At 43.6% G+C, this 20,979-nt stretch overlaps 1 protein-coding gene and 1 gene segment (V, D, J or C); one reads left to right on the top strand and one right to left on the bottom strand.

Annotated features, from left to right (window-relative positions):
* Positions 1–583: 583 nt before the first annotated feature.
* Positions 584–9,051, bottom strand: LOC118579238 (DBH-like monooxygenase protein 2). Its single transcript, XM_036180377.1, has 13 exons — positions 8,764–9,051; positions 7,480–7,626; positions 6,826–6,987; positions 6,497–6,580; positions 5,546–5,713; positions 5,254–5,356; positions 4,915–5,081; positions 3,977–4,068; positions 3,630–3,726; positions 3,434–3,493; positions 2,437–2,567; positions 1,097–1,214; positions 584–826 (listed from the first exon to the last, which is right to left on the bottom strand). Exons 1-13 carry the CDS (start codon positions 9,049–9,051, stop codon positions 584–586), a joined length of 1,860 nt encoding a protein of 619 aa, XP_036036270.1.
* Positions 9,052–12,456: 3,405 nt separating this feature from the next.
* LOC118579709 overlaps positions 12,457–20,979 on the top strand; it is a 506,004-nt gene continuing 497,481 nt past the window's right edge. The window contains 2 exon segments of the C gene segment in view: positions 12,457–12,511; positions 12,764–13,051. Of these exon segments, the coding sequence occupies positions 12,457–12,511; positions 12,764–13,051 (343 nt within the window).

The raw sequence follows: 20,979 nt of genomic DNA, 5'->3' as shown, positions 1-20,979 counted from the left end.
CTGGCAATTCAAGAGGCTTCCAAGCTGCTTCTCATGGACCAAAGACACAAATGAAAGAGACTACCAAAGGAAGCAAGTTGAATTCTCTTTAATGTGATACTTCAAATTTTTCTCCCTATGTACACAGAAGCCCTTCCTTTATGAGAAATTACCCTTTACTCTTGAGTATACTTATAGCCTCAGAAAGAACTGGATACAAAATACCATTAGAAAAGAGAAGTAATAGCTTTTTCCAGGGCCATGCACATGCCAAGGGATTTACTTGCTCTCCCTTTGGAATCAAGTCTCATCCTACTCATAGCATCAATCTGAGAGAAAGCAGGACACTAGAATTCTTAGAGAGTGAATCCATCATCTAACACTCAGACTTGGAGGCAGACTTTCTTAAAAAACTTGTGATCATATCATTGGTTCTGAAGCTTTAAGAATAACTTGAACCGTGATTGTGGACAAAACCTGAGAGCCTTCAGTGTCATGGTTTGGTTTATGGGAAGTGGCACAGACAGAGGTCATTTAGAGGGGTCATATCAGGGGTTGTTTCTATAGTTCATGATAAGGGAGTAGGTGGCATAAGGAGACAGAATCATACCGCAGTCTGCAGCATGGCAAGGAGCCATGAGAGTGTACCCTGCAGGAACAAGATAGCAACCAGGGGCAGGTGCCTTAGGGTAGCAGTATTGGAGCCAGAGAGGACCATTGGAGCAGCCCTGAAGCCTGCAGGGGTCTTGTCCTGAGGTTCCACTTTACCTCCAGAGGACTCTAAGCACGGCCCTCGAGGAGTTGGGATAATATCAGGAATCCAGCCTGTTGTATTTTCTACTTCCTCCTGCAGGAGATGGGACAAATGAGCAAATTCAGAAATATTCCTCTTTTTGTTCCTTTCCTTGAAATTTTAATCTCTTATCCCCATCCTCCAAGCTAACTGAGATGCTCCAAATGCCTCTACAAGACAGAACAGCAATGACTTGCCTTTCTGCGTCCTCAGGCTTCCTCCCCCAATTCAGGGTTCCTATTATTGTCATTTGCTTCTATTATCCTTCCCCTTGCCTAACACCATCCCCCAACCTTGCAGGGTGGTCTCTCCTGTGACACGCACATCAATGGTCTTGATCAACACTGTCTGCTGGGACTCCTTGCAAGCTTTCTCAGCTTTCTTAATGTTCTCTGGAGTCCATTCAACATTATTCAGGACCATCAGGTTCTCCATGGGATTCCTGTGAATAATAGAGTTAGGGCAGGGACATGGCAGTAATCAGCATTGACTTGCCCCTCTCACAAAATAGGTTGAAAAGCACCTTTGTTTTTGCTAGCATGTACTCCATGCTGGTATAAACTACATGGAATGTTGTAGAACTAAGCTGTCATTCTTAGTGAGTTTGGTAGGAGAAGCATATCAGAGAGAACTTAGGATGTTGAAAAGAGGTTGTTCTTTATGGATATGGATCTTCATGTAGATGACATAGGGTCTGAAAGGTGGGTTGGGTTGACTTCAGAGAACCTGCAATTACCCTGAAATTGTACGCACATCTGTTAAGAAAGATTTTTTTCCTGCCTTTTATTAGAGTCTATAAGAGTTGGAACTTACTTAAAGGGTGGGACATGAGTGTAAGAGTTTTCAAGTGCAGCTGGAAAGATAGGAATTTGTACATAAGGGAGCTGACTTTCAAGGGTCAGTTATCATCTGTTCCTCTGAATGCCCTTACTGACACAGAAGCTTTCTTTCTTTCTTTTTTTTTTTTTTTGACAGCATTTCTATTTTTTTAAATTTTATAATTTAATTTAATTTTACATATCAGCCATGGGTTCCCCTGTCCTCCCCCCTCCCACCCCTGCCTTCCCCCCAGCCCACCCCACATTTCCATCTCCTCAAGGGCAAAGACTCCCCTGGGGATTCAGCTCAACCTGGTAGATTCAGTCCAGGCAGGTCCAGTCTCCTCCTCCAAGGCTGAGCAAAGTGTCCCTGTGTAAGCCCAAGGTTCCAAACAGCCAGCTCATGCACTAAGGACAGGTCCTGGTCCCAATGCCTGGATGCCTCCCAAACAGTTCAAGCTACTCAATTGTCTCACTTATCCAGAGGGCCTGATCCAGCTGGGGGCTCCTCAGCTTTTGGTTCATAGTTCATGTGTTTCTATTAGTTTGGCTATTTGTCCCTGTGCTTTTTCCAATTTTGGTCTCAACAATTCTCGCTCATACGATCCCTCCTCTTTCTCACCAACTGGACTCCTGGAGCCCCACCAAAACTCTTGTGTTCAGAGCTTTTTGAACTAACACTAAAAGGAGCAAGGGTGAGGATTTGCAGGGGGTAAGTAGGCCACCCACTGAGGGCTCCTAGCTCACCAGCCCAGGAGGAATGAGTGAGACTCCTTTTGCTCCTTTCCCAGGTCCTTTCAAGGTCTCTTTCCATTCTTGTGGGTTTTAGCTTCTAGAATGACTTACTCGGATGCTTCCTCCCCCAACTCATTGGTCACATAGATAATGTCTGGGTATCCCAGGCAACTGGAGATGTTAATTCTGGGATAGTAGAAGAAGAAGACGAGGCACATCTCATTAATGGTGCTGGCACCTCCCTGGAGAAGGTGAAAGAGGGAGAGACAAGGACACAAAAGCATGCAGAGAGGGAAAAGGCAAGCAACAAATTGTAAAGGTTGTCACTCTTCCAGAGAGCTCCTTCTCTTCCCAAACGTAAGAGTTCAGCTCTTTGTGCCGTACCACATCCCTTCCTTTCCTTTCTTCTATTTCCAGTCATGGAGCAAGTATTAATATTGTTTCTAGAAAACACTCCACATATCTTCCTTGTTCTCTACATCTCCACTGCTACACCCCCCACCCCATCCTGGTTTGGGGTAGACTCTCCGCTTTGCACTTAGTGTCAGACATTCACCTGCCTGTATTGCAATCTATCTCTCTACAGCTCCATATCATCTGTTTATATAATATAATTAATATAATATAACATAATGTAATATAGTATGGTATACTATAATATGTATCTTGTATTCTCTCATCTGCCTAGTCAATGAACTCCAGTAGCATTTTACTGTCTTTTGATGATAATTTATTTGATAAAAAGTTAGTTGATTACATAAAACAAATCCCAATCTATTCCCTTCTCTTATTGAACTGGCAAATAATTTGACAGTTTGACCCTGTTGTCTGATAGTTGTAGGCAGGACAGCATCTTCTGTGCTTCAAGACCTCTTCCCAGCCTCAAATTCCTCCATAACACATCCTTTCATGGTCTTAGTGGGTCATTGGCAGAAAGTGTAGGGAATCTCTCCCTATCTTGGATGCATGGAAGTGTAAGAACATGAAAAGTCTCACAAAAGAGAAGAAGGCATAAGCTGGAACAATCAGTTATTAGATAGTTAAATCCAGGATGCAGCTCTATTCTAGGGCTATAGTCATTGACATCATTGTGGAAAAAGACACTTACAAAAGTCATGGCGTCACGATCTAGTGTCTGGTAGTTACATTCTATCAGCAGCTCATCCCCCTATTCACAGGGAGACATGAGAGCCAAGGGTAAGTCAAAGAGGAACTTGTACAGTCTTAGAATTTTCTGGGCTAACAATGAGCTATGATCCTGCTCTCCCCTTTGCTCCAGCCACTGCCCCCTCTGAGGTTCCCACCGGCTTGATCACTGCAGGACGAGGTAAGTCTCGAGTCTCTTGCAGATTGAAGTCATAAGAGTAATCTTTGCATATTACTTGGAGTTGGGTTCCATTTCTAGAGGGAGAGAAGAGCAGAAAGGCAGAAATGAGAAGATGAAGCAGTGAGGCCCAACCAATAAAGATGCAATATGCAGGTTTGTTCTGTGAATGCAAACAGCCCATGAAATAAACACAGAAGAGTCTTCTTCCACAGCCTCTTCCACTCATCTCTAGTCCAGCTACTCATTCTCAACTAGATATAATATCATGCAGAATCTGTAGCTATTCCTATACACAGAAGAGAAAGGTTTTAGTTTTTCTGTTACCTGTATTGCACAGCTTGCAAGGAGCGCCCAGCTAAGTGGGTATGGATCAGGTAGCCATACACATATATGTCAGATACTGGGGCCCCGTTCATCTGTAACACAGAGAAAGCATACTGGATTGATCAAGAACTATGACCTTTAGCTTTAGTTTTCTTTTCCTCATGCTTGATACCATCTTCTTGGTCTGATTGAGAGTTGCTCTCTTAATTTTTTGTGTTTAAATTTTATTGATTTTTTTCTTTGACAATTTCATGTATGAAGTGTATTCTGATAACTATATTCCCCATTCTAATCTCTTTGCTAACCCTAATTCACACCCTCTTCCCTACAAGTCCCCATCTCATAGTCAGAACTTTGATTTTTTTTTTTTTTTTTTGTGGGGTACTCATTGAGTTTAACCAGGATCACCTGTGTGATCATGGGGTTGGGACTATCTGTTGGATCCAGCTGGGGTCTTCAGTGAATACATAATGACTGTCTTTCTCTGATAACCCACCAGTAGTCAATAGTTTAGCAGGGAAAGGTAGGACCCACCCCATAAGCCCTGATCCATGGCTGACAGATGATAGGACCAGTCTTGAGCTGGCTCATTGCAGGCAGCCACTGCTGCTCTGAAGGCATGACTGCATTGACTCTGTCATGCCCAGAAGACAGCATTTCTAGGCCCTTTCCCTGCCTTCTATCCATTATGTTCTGTCCACCCCCTTTCTAGATGTTCCCACTCACTCCCCTATCTCCACTGAACCACTCTGTCCTTTATCGCCTCTAAAGCCCCGATTCATTCCTCTCTTGCATAATTTCTGCTGGTCACTTTCTTTCCGAGCACCAGGCTTCAATCATTCTTCAAATCAGTGGCTCAGGCTTGTGAGTTTAGTGATTAGACCAGAACTCTGCTGGAGAACAAGGAACCTCAAAGAATGCACATCTCTCAGCTTCACCTCTTCAAACTTCTCTGTCTTGCATAGCCCATAGGACAAGAAAGCCTCAGCACCCGGGGGTATAAAGTGAATAGGGAAAACCGAGATGCCCAGCTGGAGGACTCCCATGTCATATTTGCGAAGGTGTGAGGTGTAGTACAACCGTATCCCCGAGGTGTCATATATACCTAGAGTAGAAAGAAATACTCTCCTCAGAGGGTGGGAGTAGGTCACAATGTTCAGGAAAGCTGGAATAGGCTGTTACTAAAAGGATCCAACATGTATGCCCCATGTCCCCCATACTCAGAAAAACCAATCGACTCTACCAGTTGCCTTCCCATAAGTCCCTTGGATACTTACCAGGAAGGTTCTGGAAATTGCTGTAGTGAACCTCCAGTCGAATCCACTGAGGGTCCAAGGGGGTTCCAATAGAGATGCCTACATCATCTGGAAACTGATAACTCTGTGGAGAGAGGAAAAACATGGCGGTGATGTTTGAAAAGCTAGAGACAAGATGCTTGGATCCAATCTCTGGCTTTTCCCTGGTTTTCTAATCTTTCTTTCAGAACTTCTATGCCGCCAGGTCTCCCATAGCCCATTGCCTAACAGCATGCACCCCTTTGTCACAAAATGCCTCCATCTCAGGACTCACAAGGCCCCCAACAGCCCATCCGGCGATGACATGGGAACAGAGGGAGAAGGCAGGATCTGACCCGTAGCATTCACCAATGCCTGCAGGGAGCACACTAGCATTGCCACATGCATATACAAGGATGTGATGCACCATTGTCTCATTGCGTTCCACCAGCATGGGCTCAAACTGAACAGAGAAGGGAAGGGAGACGATAGTCAAGATTTTCTGTCAAATTCTTATTCTCCCCATCCCTCCTCCACCCCTCCCAAGCTATGCCATTCTCCACTGCTCTGAGTTTCTTCTTATTTGTCTCTCCCTGAAATATATCATCTTTCCTAAACTCTACTGGACTCTTCTCTCAACTTCCATCTCTTTAAATTGATTTCTTAGGAGCACAGCTCACAGTACTAAGTCCCCAGAGGCATCCCAAGGGTTCTGACTTTCTTTAGTGACCTCAGTCAATTCACAATTTGCATGTATGTATTCACACCCTTTGAAATCTATTTTTTTGAAAATGGCCCCCTATATTGTGAAACTTATAAAATTACTTTCTTGTACTTGACCTAAATTAAAAACATTCAAATACAAATTAGATGAATGAGTTTGTGTTCATTCTGGCTTGAATTTTCTTACTTCCTGACTGCATGGCCACAACACTTCCTTGCTTTGACCATCCCATTGCTAAAAGAGAACAATTCTGGGTCATGATGGGACTTGAAATTGTTCTTTTCAAAAACTTATTAATTACTATCCTCTGTCTCATCCACATAAATAAAATAGCGTTGGCAGTAATAGTTTTGGCCTAGAAAATTTTGTGGCTTCCAACCCTACAAAAATCTACCTGGTCCTCCCCCACATCTCCTTCCCTGTTTTCTCCTCACAGCAACCTTTTGAACTTTCAGACTCCAACATGCCCATCACTTTGCTCCAGTGCCTGCCTTGGCAGACTTCATCATTTGGTTCACATACCTTGTAGATGTGATGCTTCTTGCTGACAATAGGGAGCGGGAGAAAGGTGCAGGCATATGTGGTGTCATCCTCTGGAATGAGGAACTGGGGAAAGGTGCACAAAAGCTGAGAGGAATGGGAATGAAGATCCCCCCAAAGCAGGGGAGTGGAAAGTCTAGGGAGCAGGATTCTTTAGGGCTAGATTGGTACTCCTCACAGAGCCAAGGGGACTTATAGTAACTTATTCTAAGGAATGTATGGGTATTGGGTGGGTGCAAGATGAGGGGTCTTGAATGAGCAGGGGGATGGAAACAGGTGGAGGCAGATGGGTAGTGTGGTGGAGGTCTTACATTACTGATCTTCAAATCATAGATAATGGTATCCTCAGGGACATCTTCATCACCGTATTGTAGCATTTGTAGCAAGAAGATTGACTTGACAAAAGTACGTTCCCGATTCATCTTCGGTATGTCATCTAGGCCATAGGCAGCCAGGACCCTCATGGTGTCACTCTATGGGTACCGTGAGCATTGAAGGTCTGATACTCAAAACACCTTGTATATACCTATAGCCAGGGTTCTATATGTACCACTTATCTACACAGTGGAATGAGAATAACTTAAGACAAGATTAGTTTGGCTTTAGTTCTACCTCTGAGGTTAACTCATTTGTCATGCTTAACCCCTTTCCATTTTTTCCTCTTTGGCTATTTTACACCTGTGGAATAAGAGGGTTAAACCAAACTTGAAATCCAAACACTGATGTTCAATGGAATTGGTTAGAATCCTTAAAGAGGGGGAGAAGAGAATGGGCACTTAATCATTGGGTGGGACCATACCAATTAATGATTGGAGTTTTCAAGAGGTGATACAATTGGACAGTGCCCAGGAAGGTTAAAGGATAATAGTCCCATGAATTTGTGACTGGCTGCATGAATTGAGGTGACTATATCTTCCTTGGGGAAGCTGTTTGTGGCTAAAATTTTTCTCTTTCCCACATATTACCGTAATGTCATGGTCGTGTGGGTCACAGGATCTGAAGGGCCTGGAAAAGCGCATGGTGGTAGAGACAGAATCTTCTATGAGCTTTAGTAGTTCAGCATCCTGGCTCCCATCCTGTTCTAGAGTATCTTCATCCAGAAGGTGCTGATCCTGGGGTTCAGTCATTATTAAGAAGTAAGAGCCAGGATCCCAAACAATTAGGATTGGGACAGCAGGTCTATGATGAAATGGCAGAAGCCGGCTACTTTCATTGCACAAATGGGTGTGTTTTCAGAGGGGACAGAGCATGTCTGCTGTAGTTTTGCCACCTGACTTTACTATTCTCACTTTAAATTTTAGCTTCATAAATTTTAATAATCCTTCATTGAATCCTTGAGAGGCTAACTTGTTCTCTGAATGATCAGTACATTTCATCCTTTCTCAAGAGGCTCTGATTATACATTTTCTTGAATTGTGATGAGCACTATCCTGTATAAGTGCAGTTCAGAACAGTGATTGTGGGCTTAGAATGTGTAAGTTTTGAGAGACAAATGAGCTATTACTTCATTTGTAAAAAGCAGATTACAGCACCAGTTCTCAACCTGTGGGTTGTGACCCCTTTGGACATTGATCCACCCTTTCACAGGGGTTACATATCAGATATTTACATTAAAATTTATAATAGTAGCAAAATTAAAGTTATGAAGTTTCAACAAAAATAATTTTTGGGTTGGAGGCCACTACAATATGAGGAACTTTATAAAAGGGTCGCAGCTTTAGCATGGTTGAGGACTACTGGATTATAGGAATCCACCTCATTGACGCTATGGGATTTAAACTGAAGATAATTTGGAACAATGCTGAAATTGATTCACTTGCTATCATTGCTATTATTAGACAATTTCACACTGAGGTCTACCTGAGTGGGCCTAAAGGATATTGAATACAGAGATTTTCTCTTATAGCTTTGAATTTTCTCCAGTGACCTGCTTTTCCTCTGCTCCTAGCAGGTAAGTGATTTTGGACAATTTCAGTATAAAATTTCTTCTTTCTTAAAAGTCTTAACAGACAAATGGCCTAAATGACATAAATAAAATGCTAGAGCATCTTTGTAGGGAGAGATAAACAGTCAACTGGTATTCAGTGTGCTTGGGTATGCTGGAGAATGAAATTCTTTTCTAGACACAGCCTTCCTCAATTCAGAGAAGGAGCTCATCTTTGGGGCGGAAGTTGGAGACGCTGGACATGGAGCCATCCTCAACCTAACACAAGAACTTATCATCCGAAGTTACTCATTCCCAGACTTACCGAGAAGTAGACATTGCCATCAGGAAGGACTCCCCCAACTACCAGATCACTTCCTACAAAGGTGTAGCGATTTGTGATGCCCAGGCCAACCCAGCCAGTTGTTTGAACTTGGAGCTCAAATGTGATGATCTCAGTCTCATAATCAAAGTCCCAGCTCAGAAAAACAGAATGGGAAGGATCCAGGAACCTGGAATAGCGGAGGGGAGATGTGGGGCCCAGGCGCTTGCCTTGGGCAAAGGTTGCCAGGCCCCAAAGTAACAAAAGCCTGAAGAGGAGAACACAGGCCATGGCTGCCAGGGCCCGGAGCATCTTCCCTGAAGAATGACACTGAAGAGCTCTGGACTTATATGTATCTCTACTTGTGTCTGGCACAGTGCCATGGAGGAGGGAAAGAATAGGCCTCTTCTGATCTGATTATCTGCTGTGTACAGAGTGGTGCCACTTACATCACTTGAGTCAGACGTACCCAGGGAGGACACAGAGTAGGATTGTCTCACCTTAAGTCAGGGACCTAGTGGGATTATCACGAGAGTCACGCAGGCTTCCATACCTACTACTTGGCAGGGTCATGCTCAGTGAGAACCTGTACAGTCAAGGAGGTTCTCAGCCCCACCCCATTCCTCCATATCTAGCCCACTAATACCCTTAGTAAATAATATTCTTCTGGACTGCAGCCTCCCCTTCTCCAGTTTTCTGGCCTTTGTCCACCATGTCCACATGTAGAATGGGGGAAGTGGAATGTAAGCATATCCTTCTGGCTTTCTGGTACAGTGCGTGATGGAGGTCTTGGCCTGAGAGGAAAGCTGTGGTTTCAGTCTCCTGCAGGAACCTTTGCTACTGATCCTAGGAAGAACATTTAGAGGTGAAAGACTTCTAGATGGACAAGCCTGCAGCAGCTTTGATTTCAGCAATTCACACAGAGGAGCAAGATTGGGGGAGGGGGCATGAATAGGGAGAAAAGGGGAAATGGCTATGAATTGGCCTGTGGGACACTTTGTGCTTTTCCCTCCTGTAACTGCAAACATGAGTCGCTTTTCAAAGAAATCACAATCCAGTTACTCATCCCTCCAGGCTCAGCCAAGTTTCTGCTCTTTCAAATACCTTGGTGTTATAGAAATCACAGAAAGCACAAAGAGAAGATTTGAATAATAGAGCAGAATGAAACTCCAGGCCTGCTTAATTCATGACCATTTGTTCATTTAATTTTTAGATAAGTGAGCGAGGGGGGTGGCACCAGCAGGGCATGGTCACACACTCTGTCAGTGGTCCAGGGGAAACGAGAGACTATAAGGAAGCCTGCCTCATGATCACACTTTCCATGATATCCTCAAACCATGGACACTCACAGGACAGCAAGCCCCTGAGTGCTTTGCCATGACCCTGTGTCATTGTGGAGGTAATTAGTGTCATTTGCTTACTCATTGCTTCTCAGGAAGAACAGAAATCCGCACTGTCTCCTGGTGTCTGACATGGCTGATGTGGGGAGAGAAATCCTTCCACCAGACCCCCAATGCCTGACCTTCTAGACAGCAGAGAAGACAGGTGCTCTTAGGACTCCCTCTGAAATGTGCTGGACAACACACCTACAAACAGAAGTCTAGTCCAAAGAAGATCAAGAAGATGCTCTCTGAGCTGTGTATATTTTTACTATGTGCATGAAAAATCTTTGAGTTGCCTATTGAGCTCAAAACTGCTAAAGCTGTTAACTACTGTTGTGTGCACTTGAGTAGTGATTAGAATGTAGTTGGGGGTGGTGGTAGAGAAAACGTCCCTAGGAGGCAACCATGACCTCCAACACTGGTCCTGCAGAGGCCAGGAGGAGTTAGCTAGCCATCTGATCTGGAAGCAAGAGGCTTAACCTGGCTCAGTAGTGCAAGCTGGGCAAGATAAGAGAGGACAAGGCAGATCCCTGGAGGGACTGACCTTGAGAGGCAGGAAGGATAGCCAGGGAGATAACAAGAGTATAGGAGACACTCAGATCCCAATCTCATTAGAGGATTAGGCTGAAGAGAGGTCAGTAGGGAGCTAGGATAGACAGCTCAGTAAACTGAGAAGAGCCCAGGGTCTTTTATCCTGTAGTCTGTTTGGCTAATCAGAGCTCTGTCCTGAGAAAAGAAACTAGGCTTTCTGGGAAAAGCTAGGAGCCAGTGACTTCAGACCCAAAGAATCTCATCTGCATCCTCCTCTTCCTGGTTCCTATGGCTCAGTTTATTCAGTTTTTAAAAAGAGATTTATAGAGGCTTGGAGAACTCATTTTTTTTTAAAAAAAGTAAATGCTCTAGAAAAATAAAGGGTGAGGATGTTATCAAACTTGGGGGTCAAAGCTGAATGATAAAAGAAATAAAAAGGAGGAGGACATGACTAGTCCCAAAATATGGAGAAACATTTTATTGTAGATAAGAGAGAGCAAAGACATGTGGGAGAATCCAGAGTCAGGACCCTGAGCCTGACCTTGTGAGGGGAGGCTGGCAAAAGGGGAGAAGGCTGGGTAGCAAAAATGGCTGGATTATACAGGGAAGGGTAGCTGGGTAAGGGCAACCCAGCCCCTGGGCTGGAGAAGTTTGGGGAGTGTGAAATTCCAGTCATACCCTGTAACAGGGAGAGACTAAGGGATGCTGGGAGAACCTGGAAGGCCAGGTCCGCTTATGTTAAATAGGCACCTCAGTTAGCCATTTGGGCCAGTTTGGGAACTGACAAAAGCCAGTACCCCAAGCTAGCTTTGTCCACAAGTCCTCAAGAAGACCATCAAAAGAGCCAAATCAATAACGAAAAGCAGAAAAAGATTTATTTAGTGTGGACACATTGGGAAAGGGAAAAAGATACCCAGGGAACTCCACAAGTCAGTTGCTGTTTCCGAAGTGAGACTGACATTTAGGGAGCCAAGGATAAGCAGTCTAGGTAAAACTATGGTCCTGGCCACCACTGACAAGTCATTCCTTGCACTTGTTAGAGTTCTGTGAAATCTCGTTTCCAGAGACAAATTCCCACTCTGGCTGGTGTCTTTTCCTTCTCCCAGAATGTGATTCCTGGGGAAATTCCCATTTCTTGGGAGTTCTTGGTTTCAATGGCCTAGTAGTCAGATCGAAAGGCGCAGGTCTCTCTTTAGAATATCTTTATTTCTTCCAGATCAGTTCCATAAAGGGGAATCTTTTCTTTGACTCTGGACAAAAAGCTCTTATTTCTATTTTGCAGTTGTATTCCTAGAGTCAGACCAATAATGGGAGATGAGTGCCCACTGTCACACTGCCTAATATAACCCTGCAATAGCCTCCACCTGTAGTTGAAGCTTGTAGGTGGGAGATGTCTTTGCTCAGTCCTGTTATTATTACTTGATTATACGGAGATAGTTCAGTCCCTTGAAAGAGCTGAGTCTCAAACTCAAACCACTTCCAGGAATATTTGATCACCACTGAGACAGTATAGGGCCCAGTCACTCACTGAGTTACTTAGTGAGCGTGCGGTGTGCAGGGGTGTGGGAGAGAGAGCAAAGTCAAGCTCAGACAACAGGAAAGGGTGTAAAATTTCAGCTTGAGGTTTGCATTTTAGAGTAAAGATGAGCTACAGTTGGTTTCCTGAGGAAGTCACGCCCTTAGAACTTCAGCCCCAGGATTTAAGCTTCTGGTTGCCACTATACTGGTTTGGAGCCTCTTCTCTTGCCTGATGTTCTGCTGGAGAGAGCCTGAGGGGTCAGGGATGTGGCAGTTTTCCATCCTGTATCTCTGTGTGCTCATGGCTTCTGTGATTACAGGTCAGATGGCAAATGAGAAAGCCAGAGGGTGGAGGGAGGAAAAGAGACAGGCCACTTTAGCTTAGCAACCAGAGAAACTGCCCCAACTCCTCTAAGACAGTCATCTGGCACAGTTTCTCTCCCTGGTCAAGGCTTCTGGTCTCAGCAGCCTTGCGTCTGAGTAACTCATGGATTTTCTTCAGCATTTATCTTAGTTGGCTACACATGGGCTTCCAGTCTTCCTACTTTCACCTTAGCTTGCTTGTGTTTCAGACTCCACAGTAACGTTGCTGGAGCAGAAGCCAAGGTGGCGTCTGGTACCACTTGGTCAAACTGTGACCCTGCGCTGTATCTTGAAGAATTCCCAGTACCCCTGGATGAGCTGGTACCAGCAGGATCTTCAACAGCAACTACAATGGCTGGTCACTCTGGGGAATTCTGGGGAAAAGGAGGTCAAATCTCTCCCTGGTGCTGATTACCTGGCCACACGAGTCACTGATACAGAGCTGAGGCTACAAGTGGCTAACATGACCCAGGGCAGAACCTTGTACTGCACCTGCAGTAGAGACACAGTGGTAGGCTTTGCTGAGGCATTGGAACAAAAACCACATACACAGACTGTCCTGCCTTTCAACCCTTGCTCCTCTCTGATCCTCTCCGAGCCTTCTTCCTTTCTACCCAGACTTCCTCATCTCATTGCCCTATCAAGAAGTAGACTCTCCCTGATTTACCATTTGTTCTTTTTCTGCCTGAGCCATACAGCAGCTTAACCCCAGATTCTGCAGGGCTCAGAGCACAGGCTTTGGGATTTCCCCTGTGAGTTTGGAAGATGTCTTTTATCCTCCCACACGTCTGTTTCTAATGCTGTTGGATGTAAGCAGAAAATGAGGCCATCCCAGAAGGCAGCTGTGAAAACTGAACAACACAGTCCAGGTGGATTCTTCAATACAACTTGAAGCAGAGCAACATGGAAACATCCACTGGGCATTAGCTTTTCTTTCCCCAAGATGCATAGTGAAAATCAGGCTGAATGTGATGGAAGTGTCAATTCCCAAAGTAGGGTTGGGTTAAAACCCAGAGAAATTCCAAGAGCTCAGATAAGCATGGGCTGAATTGATGAATGTGCAGCTCCAACTACATCAGTGGTTCTTAACCTGTGGGTCGCCACCCCTCTGGGAGTTGAAGGACTCTTTCACAGGGGTCCCCTAAGACCACCAGAAAACACAGATGATTACACTATAATTCATGACAATAGCAAAACTATAGTTATAAGTAGCAATGAAAATCATTTTATGGTTGGGGGTCACCACAACATGAGGAGCTGTATTAAAGGGTCGCAGTATTAGGGAGGTTGAGAACCACTGGACCACACCTTTGAAAGAAATACTCTTGTTTCTATGATGCCCAAGTTTTTATTACTCACACTCACTTTGACCCCACAAGCTCAATCTTAGTATGTTCTTTGTATCTCTTTAATTAGTCCATTCTATTTTGTATTAAGTAGTTATTTTAAATAAAATATTGTTTCAACATGCCATTTAACATAGCAAATAAATACAAAAGTAAACAAAATCTCCTTTCCATGTCAGACTTCCCAGCTCAAAGCTCCTAAATGCAGATTTTTTTCTTGCCAATTATCAGTTTAGTCAAAACAGTTACAGAAAAACTCAGGAGGATTGTGCCTAAAGAAAACATTAAAAAAGCAAATCACGGTGAGCTGGGAAATAGCTTAGTCAATAAAGCCTGAGGACATGGGTTCAATATCTAGAATCTATACACAGGCTAATACACACCTACACATGCACACACACACACACACACACACACACACACACACACACACACACACACACACACACACACACACTGGGGTGGGCAGAGAGAGAGACAGAGACATATTGATCATCAATTGCTCTATATCAGAAGTGTATTCACTGTTGAGCTAATTTGAACCCATCTTTCAGAAAATAAGCCCCTAAGAAAAGTATGAGTCTAAAATTTACATTTAAGGCTCAGTAAATGTTGGACTAGAAAGCCTAAGTCTGAACTGGATTTGCAACCTAAGCAAGGCCACCTCCAGAGTAAAGAGCAGAAGAAGCCTTTTTATCTCTATCTGATGCATCTGTCCTAAATTTTCCTCCTGATTTTGATGCAGAACACTTGAAATGTGGGTATAAAGTCATGTGATCACCAAGAGGACATTTGCTGCTGTGTGAAAGTGTGGGATAAATAGTTAGTTAGAAGTCAACAGAGAGTTCAGAATCTAGTTAGAAGTCAACAGAGAGTTCAGAAATCACAGAGCAAGGCTGCCTAGTGGGTGGAGGGGAAGGGAGAGGAGTGAGGATCAGGGAGGGAGAGAAGAGAGGAAGAAGGGAACGGAAGGAGAGGGGAAGGGGAAGAATGAGAGGGAGAAGACAGAGTGAGCTCACATGACTTCTAGGATCCTGAGCCAGATCTGAGGTAGGCTGTGGGTGACTAGGAGCTAAGGCAGTGAGGAATCACTAAGACAAATTAAGGCTACTTCTCTGGTAGACCAGGTGGGCTGTTTCCCCAGCTTTGTGGAGAATGAAGGGTCATTCCACCAGGGGGCACCATTTGCCCATAGTTCTTGCATTGCTAGTTTATTGGGTAGACTCAACAGGACTTCTTTGCTTCCACATCTGTTTCTTTCATCTATTCTTTCAGATCTCCAGAAGTTCATCTGCCTGTGGCATTGACTTGCCTCATGCTGGAGCTGGCAGGCTAACCTGGGCTCCAGATCCTGGCCATGGGTTTCTGTTCCTGAACTTTTTCTAAAACTATGCTGTTAAGAACAGTTTTAACAAGACTCTCAAGCGTTCTTTCTGGAACGTTGTCTGTGGTAAAATCAGGAACTTCCTTCCAGAAGTGGTGCCAGCTGTACCTGAGGACTCTTTTTCAATTCTCCAACTTTCACACTATCCTTCACTGCTTTTCTGTGATGTACTCAATCTCCACACACCCCTACCTTCTCTCACATATGTGCCCACACTTTCACACAGCAGCAAATGTCCTCTTGGTGATCACATGACTTTATACCCACATTTCAAGTGTTCTGCATCAAAATCAGGAGGAAAATTTAGGACAGATGCATCAGATAGAGATAAAAATCTGTCACTGTCCTAGATAGATTTACTTATCGATCTAAATAACTAAGTAACAGGAGTGAGTTGTGGGGCTCAGGTAGCAGGAGCTAGTTAGGTGCTTGTTTCCAGTAAGGGATGGGTGGGACATGGGGTGAATTAAAGATGAACCACAAATGGAAGACTTGGAGTTGAAGAACTTGCAGCTCAGATGAGAGACTGGGATGCCTGTGAGTAAAAGCTTCTGGAGAGCTCATGCCACTGTAGACTGTGGTGTGGATCTCTTCCTTAGTGTTTTCCCCAGCACAATCATAGATCCCGAATATGAAATCTTCTTTTTTCATTTTTCTTTATTAAGAAATTTTCTACTCACTCCACATACTATCCACAGATCTCCCCTCCTCCCACTCCCCAGCCCTCTTTCCTAAGCCACCCCGCCTCCCCACATCCCCCAAATTAAGGTCTCCCATGCAGCACACTGAGCCTAGGCAGGTCCAAGCCCCTTCCCACTGCACCAAGACCGTGCAAGGTGTCACACCACAGTCACCGGGTTCCAGAAGCCTGCCCATAGGCCAGGGACAGATCTCGATCCCCCTGCCTGGGTGCCCCCAAATAGTTTGAGTCAAACAACCGTCTTCTGTATCCAGAGGGCCTAGTCCAGTCCCCTGGGGGCTCCACAGCCACCAGTCCACAGTTCATGGGCTTCCACATCCTCCCATCATGATCTTGACGTCCCCCGCCTGCAGTATTTCTCCTCTCTCTCATCAATTGGATTCCTGGAGCTCAACCTGGTGCCTGACTGTGGATCTTTGTATCTGCCTCCATCAGTCACTGGACAAAAGCTCTATGATGATAGTTAGGGTATTTGCTAGACTGGTCACCAAAGTAGACCAGTCCAGGCACCCTCTGGACCACTGCCAGCAGACCAAGGTGGGGTCAACCTTGTGGATTTCTGAGAGCCTCCCCAGCACCCTGCCTCTTCATATTCCCATGATGTCCTCATCTATCATGTTATCTCCCTCCCTGCCCTCCTACTCTGTTCTCCTCCCCCACTCCTCACCCTCTGCCACCCCCGACACACCCAGTCCACTCATGTAGAGCTCATTTACTTCTCCTTCACAGGGTCCTGAATATGAAATCTTGCAATTACCTACTGCACTGGACATACATGTGCAGATTCTGATCCATACTGGTACACTGTCAGCTGAAAGTTGGGAAAATGCACTTTAATTTTAATTAAGTTTTTAAAGACAGGGTCTCATGTAACCCAGGCTGTCTTCATATAGCTGAGGCTATTCTTAAACACCTATTCATCTTGTTTCAGCCTCCCAAGTGCTGGAGTTGTAAGTTTGTGCTCCTATACCTAGCAAAATAACCTTTGAAAACACTAAACTTATAAATGTGAATGAGGTACTGTGTGATGATGACTCAATGTTCATACACATTTTGAGATGTTTAAAAGTTAAATATATCTACATCCTGAATTACTTGTTTGTTTTTTATATAGTAAAGTCATCCCAAGTTCTTTCTTTGAGGTTTTTGAGATACACAGTGCGTAGCTGCTGGTACTCACCCTCCTGTGCCATAGCACAATGGGGCTTCCTCCTATATGAATAGAGCTCAGCCTACACTGATCTATGCCTTCCCTCCTCTCCTTCCCCTCCCGCTACTTTCCCAGCCCCTGGTAACCATCATTTTATTCTTTGTGTGGCTGAATGGTATTATGTTGTGTATATGTGCTACATATTTTGATCCATTCATTTTATTGAAACTCAGTCTTCATTTCTTAGCTATAGCAATAATGATGAAAAAACAGGGAAGGTCAGATGTCTCTTTGTTGAATTGGTTCATTTCCTTTTGATCCATGCCCAAGAGTGCTATAGTTGCCTCATATGATATTTCTATTTGAAAAATTTTGAGAAGCTTCCATATTGGTGTCTGTAATGGTTTTGTGAATTTGCATGTGCATCAGGAGTTTACAGGGGTTATTTTTCTCCATATCCTCACTAGCATTTGTTTTCTCATTTCTTTTTAACCAGAGCCATTCTTCCTGGGATGAAGAAGCATCTCATCATGATGTGATTTACATTTCCTTTATGATTATCAGTGCTGAAGAGGTGAACACTTTTTTTTTCACATACTTATTAACTATTTGTACATCACAAAGCAATTCTGACTTTAAATCCAATATTATCAGTGCTTCATTGCATTGTCTCTGCCAAGGTGAGGGAAGTAGGCAGAAAAACATCCTTGGGAACATCTTTGCCTCTTTTCTGAGAGCCAGTACTAATCACATTGCTGGTGATGCACCAGGAAAAGCAGGTGAGGTTAGAGAGCACGTGGAGGTCACAGTTTGCAGTACTTGCAGGTCAGGTGAGTGTCCTGCAACGTAGAGGGTAGAAGAGGCCAAGATAATCACCCTTCAAGTTGTCCCATGCTTTTTGGATGCCTGCATGTAAAAATCTCCTGTTTTCAGTCTATGAGAAAAAGTGACTAAGCTCTGGGTGTGTGAGAATCCACATCAGGGATAGATAGACTTTCACTGCCATGAGTGAGGTGATTCTCTGGAACACTTACCTTCAAATCATTCTATTTCCCTCCTCTCAAAAAATTTGCAAAACCCATCATTATTCCTTTGTACTGCAACATCTAATAAATCAGAAATATTTCTGAAGAAATAATTCTACAAATTCATTGAGGTAGTTGGCACCTGTGAAGTTGGCACCTTCTGCTATATGAAGGCATCATCATCCTTGGAAGAATGAGCACTAAGTTGAGGAGATTAGACACAGATGTAAGGAAGTTGGGGAAATAGATTTTTAGAATGAGGTCAGTCACTGGTTCAACAAGAGACCATTGGCATTCATTGGGAACTGCAGAACTGCCAGGTGTGTTTGCATGAAGATGGTATACAAGAAGGTTAAAGGTAGTCCCAAAGAGAAGCTATTTGCTTTGCAGTTTTCTTAGCTCAGTTCTTAGAAGTTGAAACAACAATTCCTCTCCTCTTTGACATTTAAGGACTCCTCTTTTTATCATTCTGGGTTAAATGCAGCAAGAGCATATATAGCCAAATTATATCAGAATATCCATTGGCTCTCTGATTCTCATTTTGTGGAGTTTAAAATAATGTCTCCTCTGATAAAGTGCTATATTTGAATATTTGTGTCCTCTCCAAAACTTATGTTGAAACTCACCTGAAGTGCCATAGTGTTAGAGATGGGGGATATATCTTCATGTATGGGAATAGCATCTTATACAGGGACTCTAAGGAACTAAATGGATCCTTTATTTTATTCATTATTAATAATTAATTACTTTTTTTGCATTATCCATTTTGCCATTTGACGCTGCAGCAAAAAGGCCATCACCAGATACCAAAGGCTTGTTTTAATCTGTAGTTTACAAATTTTCAGTCCCATTTTATTTTTTAAAAAGAGTATTCCAAATGGATTAAGACAATAGGTATAAGGAAATGGTAACATGTACTCCCAATCAGCCCTTGACAGAGATTTGAGTGCCTTCAGTGTGTTAATACTATTCTGCACGACTTGAGTAAATTGTCTTAACTCATTCTCAGAACCCAGAAGTGTCACTGGTCTTATTTTAAATCATTGTTAAATGTAGGACCAGAATAGCATGTGAGGATTTGTATCTTTTCACCCTTAACCACCACCACTCTTTAATTGCCTTCATGACTTAGGCATTCTACCTCCTCTCTCACTAAATTTATCTCCAATAAAGGAAGTCTTAGAACTTATGGTAAGAAAGCAGATGACACCCATACCCTTGCAATTCAGACACCTCTGCAGCAGTGTGCCCTGCTGAAGTTTTCATAGTTGCTTAAGCTGAAAAAACGTTTTTGGACAGTGAGTTGCCATGAGCTCAATTCTACTTGTTTCTCCCATAACTAAAAATTCACTTCTTAAAACATGTGATGATGAAGCTCTCATACTTGCACTTGGCAATTCACACACGGTTTGGGTTCCAGGAACTCTTAGGTGAGGCTTAGACAGTTTGTAGGTTTTAGAACCCCTGAGAGGACAAGATTTGCCTCAGAACTTTCTGTACTGAAAGGCTCCAATGGTCTACTTGTAGTGGCTACAGATTGTCTTTGCTTCTGCTTTTTAAACCTTTGGTCATCTGGCCAAAGAAAACTCCCCATGCAAACCTGTCAATTAAAGCTCTGTGGCCATGACTGAAGCTGGAAGTGAGCTGAAAAGAGGAGAAATAAGAAGAGTGCTTGAATGACAACCAGAATAAAGCAGAGCTCCTGAGGCAGCTAACGCAGTCAATGCATGAGAATAACATACAATGACATGGATGCATGAGGATGATGTCATACATATCACCCATTACTCTGAATATTCACCTCAAAACATTAACTACATAAAGAGGCAGATTTACACCAGGAAAGTTAGTTCTGCTCCCCTGGTTTTTTGTTAGAAGCTCCAGTGAACTTTGAACTTTAACTTCTTATATCACAAGTAGACTTTCCAGATGAGTGACTAAGCTTTATCCATGTCTGGTATTAAGAGTCCTGTGATCATTGGGTTGAACTCAGGGGTAGTCCTTCTGAGAGAGTGAGGATGGATTGTAGGAGTCAGCGAGGTCAGTGACATCACAGGAAAACATACAGAAATAGCTATCTTGTGTAGTAGGTAGCCTAATTTCACCAATAATCTTGTCTCACAGAAATCACAAAGTCTGAACCAACAACCAGGGAGACTACATAGGCCAACCTAAGCCTGCTACATATACGTGACAGTTGTGTAGCTTGGTCTACTTGTGAGTGTCCCAGCAGTGGGAGCAGGGGCTGTCTCTGGTGCTTTGGCTGGCTCTTGCGAACCCATTCCTCATGCTGGATTGCCTTGTCCATCTTGAATACAGGGGGAGGTGCTTTGCTGATGCCCTTGAGAGACCTGACCCTTTCCAAGAAGATATGGAGGAGAGGTGAATTGGGGGGGGGGTAAGACGTGGAGGGAGAGATTGGGAGGGGATGGAGGAGGGGGAGCTGAAGTCAGGATGTAAAATAATAAATAAACTAAATAAAAAAATAATTGTGTGGATATGGGACTTAATGCTGTGCCTTCCACAGCCCCATCTTTAAATTCTCAATTAATTCCTCTATCAGCTCATTCACTGTCAGACAACCTTTTCCCAAGTGATGTGTTCAACTCTCTGAAAATATGCCTAATTTAGTGCTAGTAGTAGAGAGTTTCATATCCTCAAATGATTGTGAATTGGCCCCCTTTCAATAATTCTATTATCAGATGGATTAAGAAATTATAAGTCTTGAGTTTCCCATTTTCAGTGATGGAGAGAGAGAAAGGGCTGTGTGTGAATGATTCCTTAACCAGTGAGTGTACAGAAGTACCTGGCATGCCTATC

This window comes from Onychomys torridus, chromosome 3 (assembly GCF_903995425.1).
Source record: "Onychomys torridus chromosome 3, mOncTor1.1, whole genome shotgun sequence".
NCBI classification, from domain to species: Eukaryota; Metazoa; Chordata; class Mammalia; order Rodentia; family Cricetidae; genus Onychomys; species Onychomys torridus.
The sequence above is the reverse complement of the archived record's forward strand: the minus strand, read 5'-3'. Positions and strand labels throughout refer to the sequence as shown.

Excerpts from the sequence above, each read along its gene's own strand:
- LOC118579238 (XM_036180377.1), bottom strand. The coding sequence starts at position 9,051 with ATGGCCTGTGTTCTCCTCTTCAGGCTTTTGTTACTTTGGGGCCTGGCA. Across the intron at positions 6,988-7,479 it reads CACACGACCATGACATTACG|AGTGACACCATGAGGGTCCT; the intron begins GTAATATGTGGG and ends CGGTACCCATAG. Across the intron at positions 4,069-4,914 it reads AGACAGAGAAGTTTGAAGAG|ATGAACGGGGCCCCAGTATC; the intron begins GTGAAGCTGAGA and ends TCTGTGTTACAG.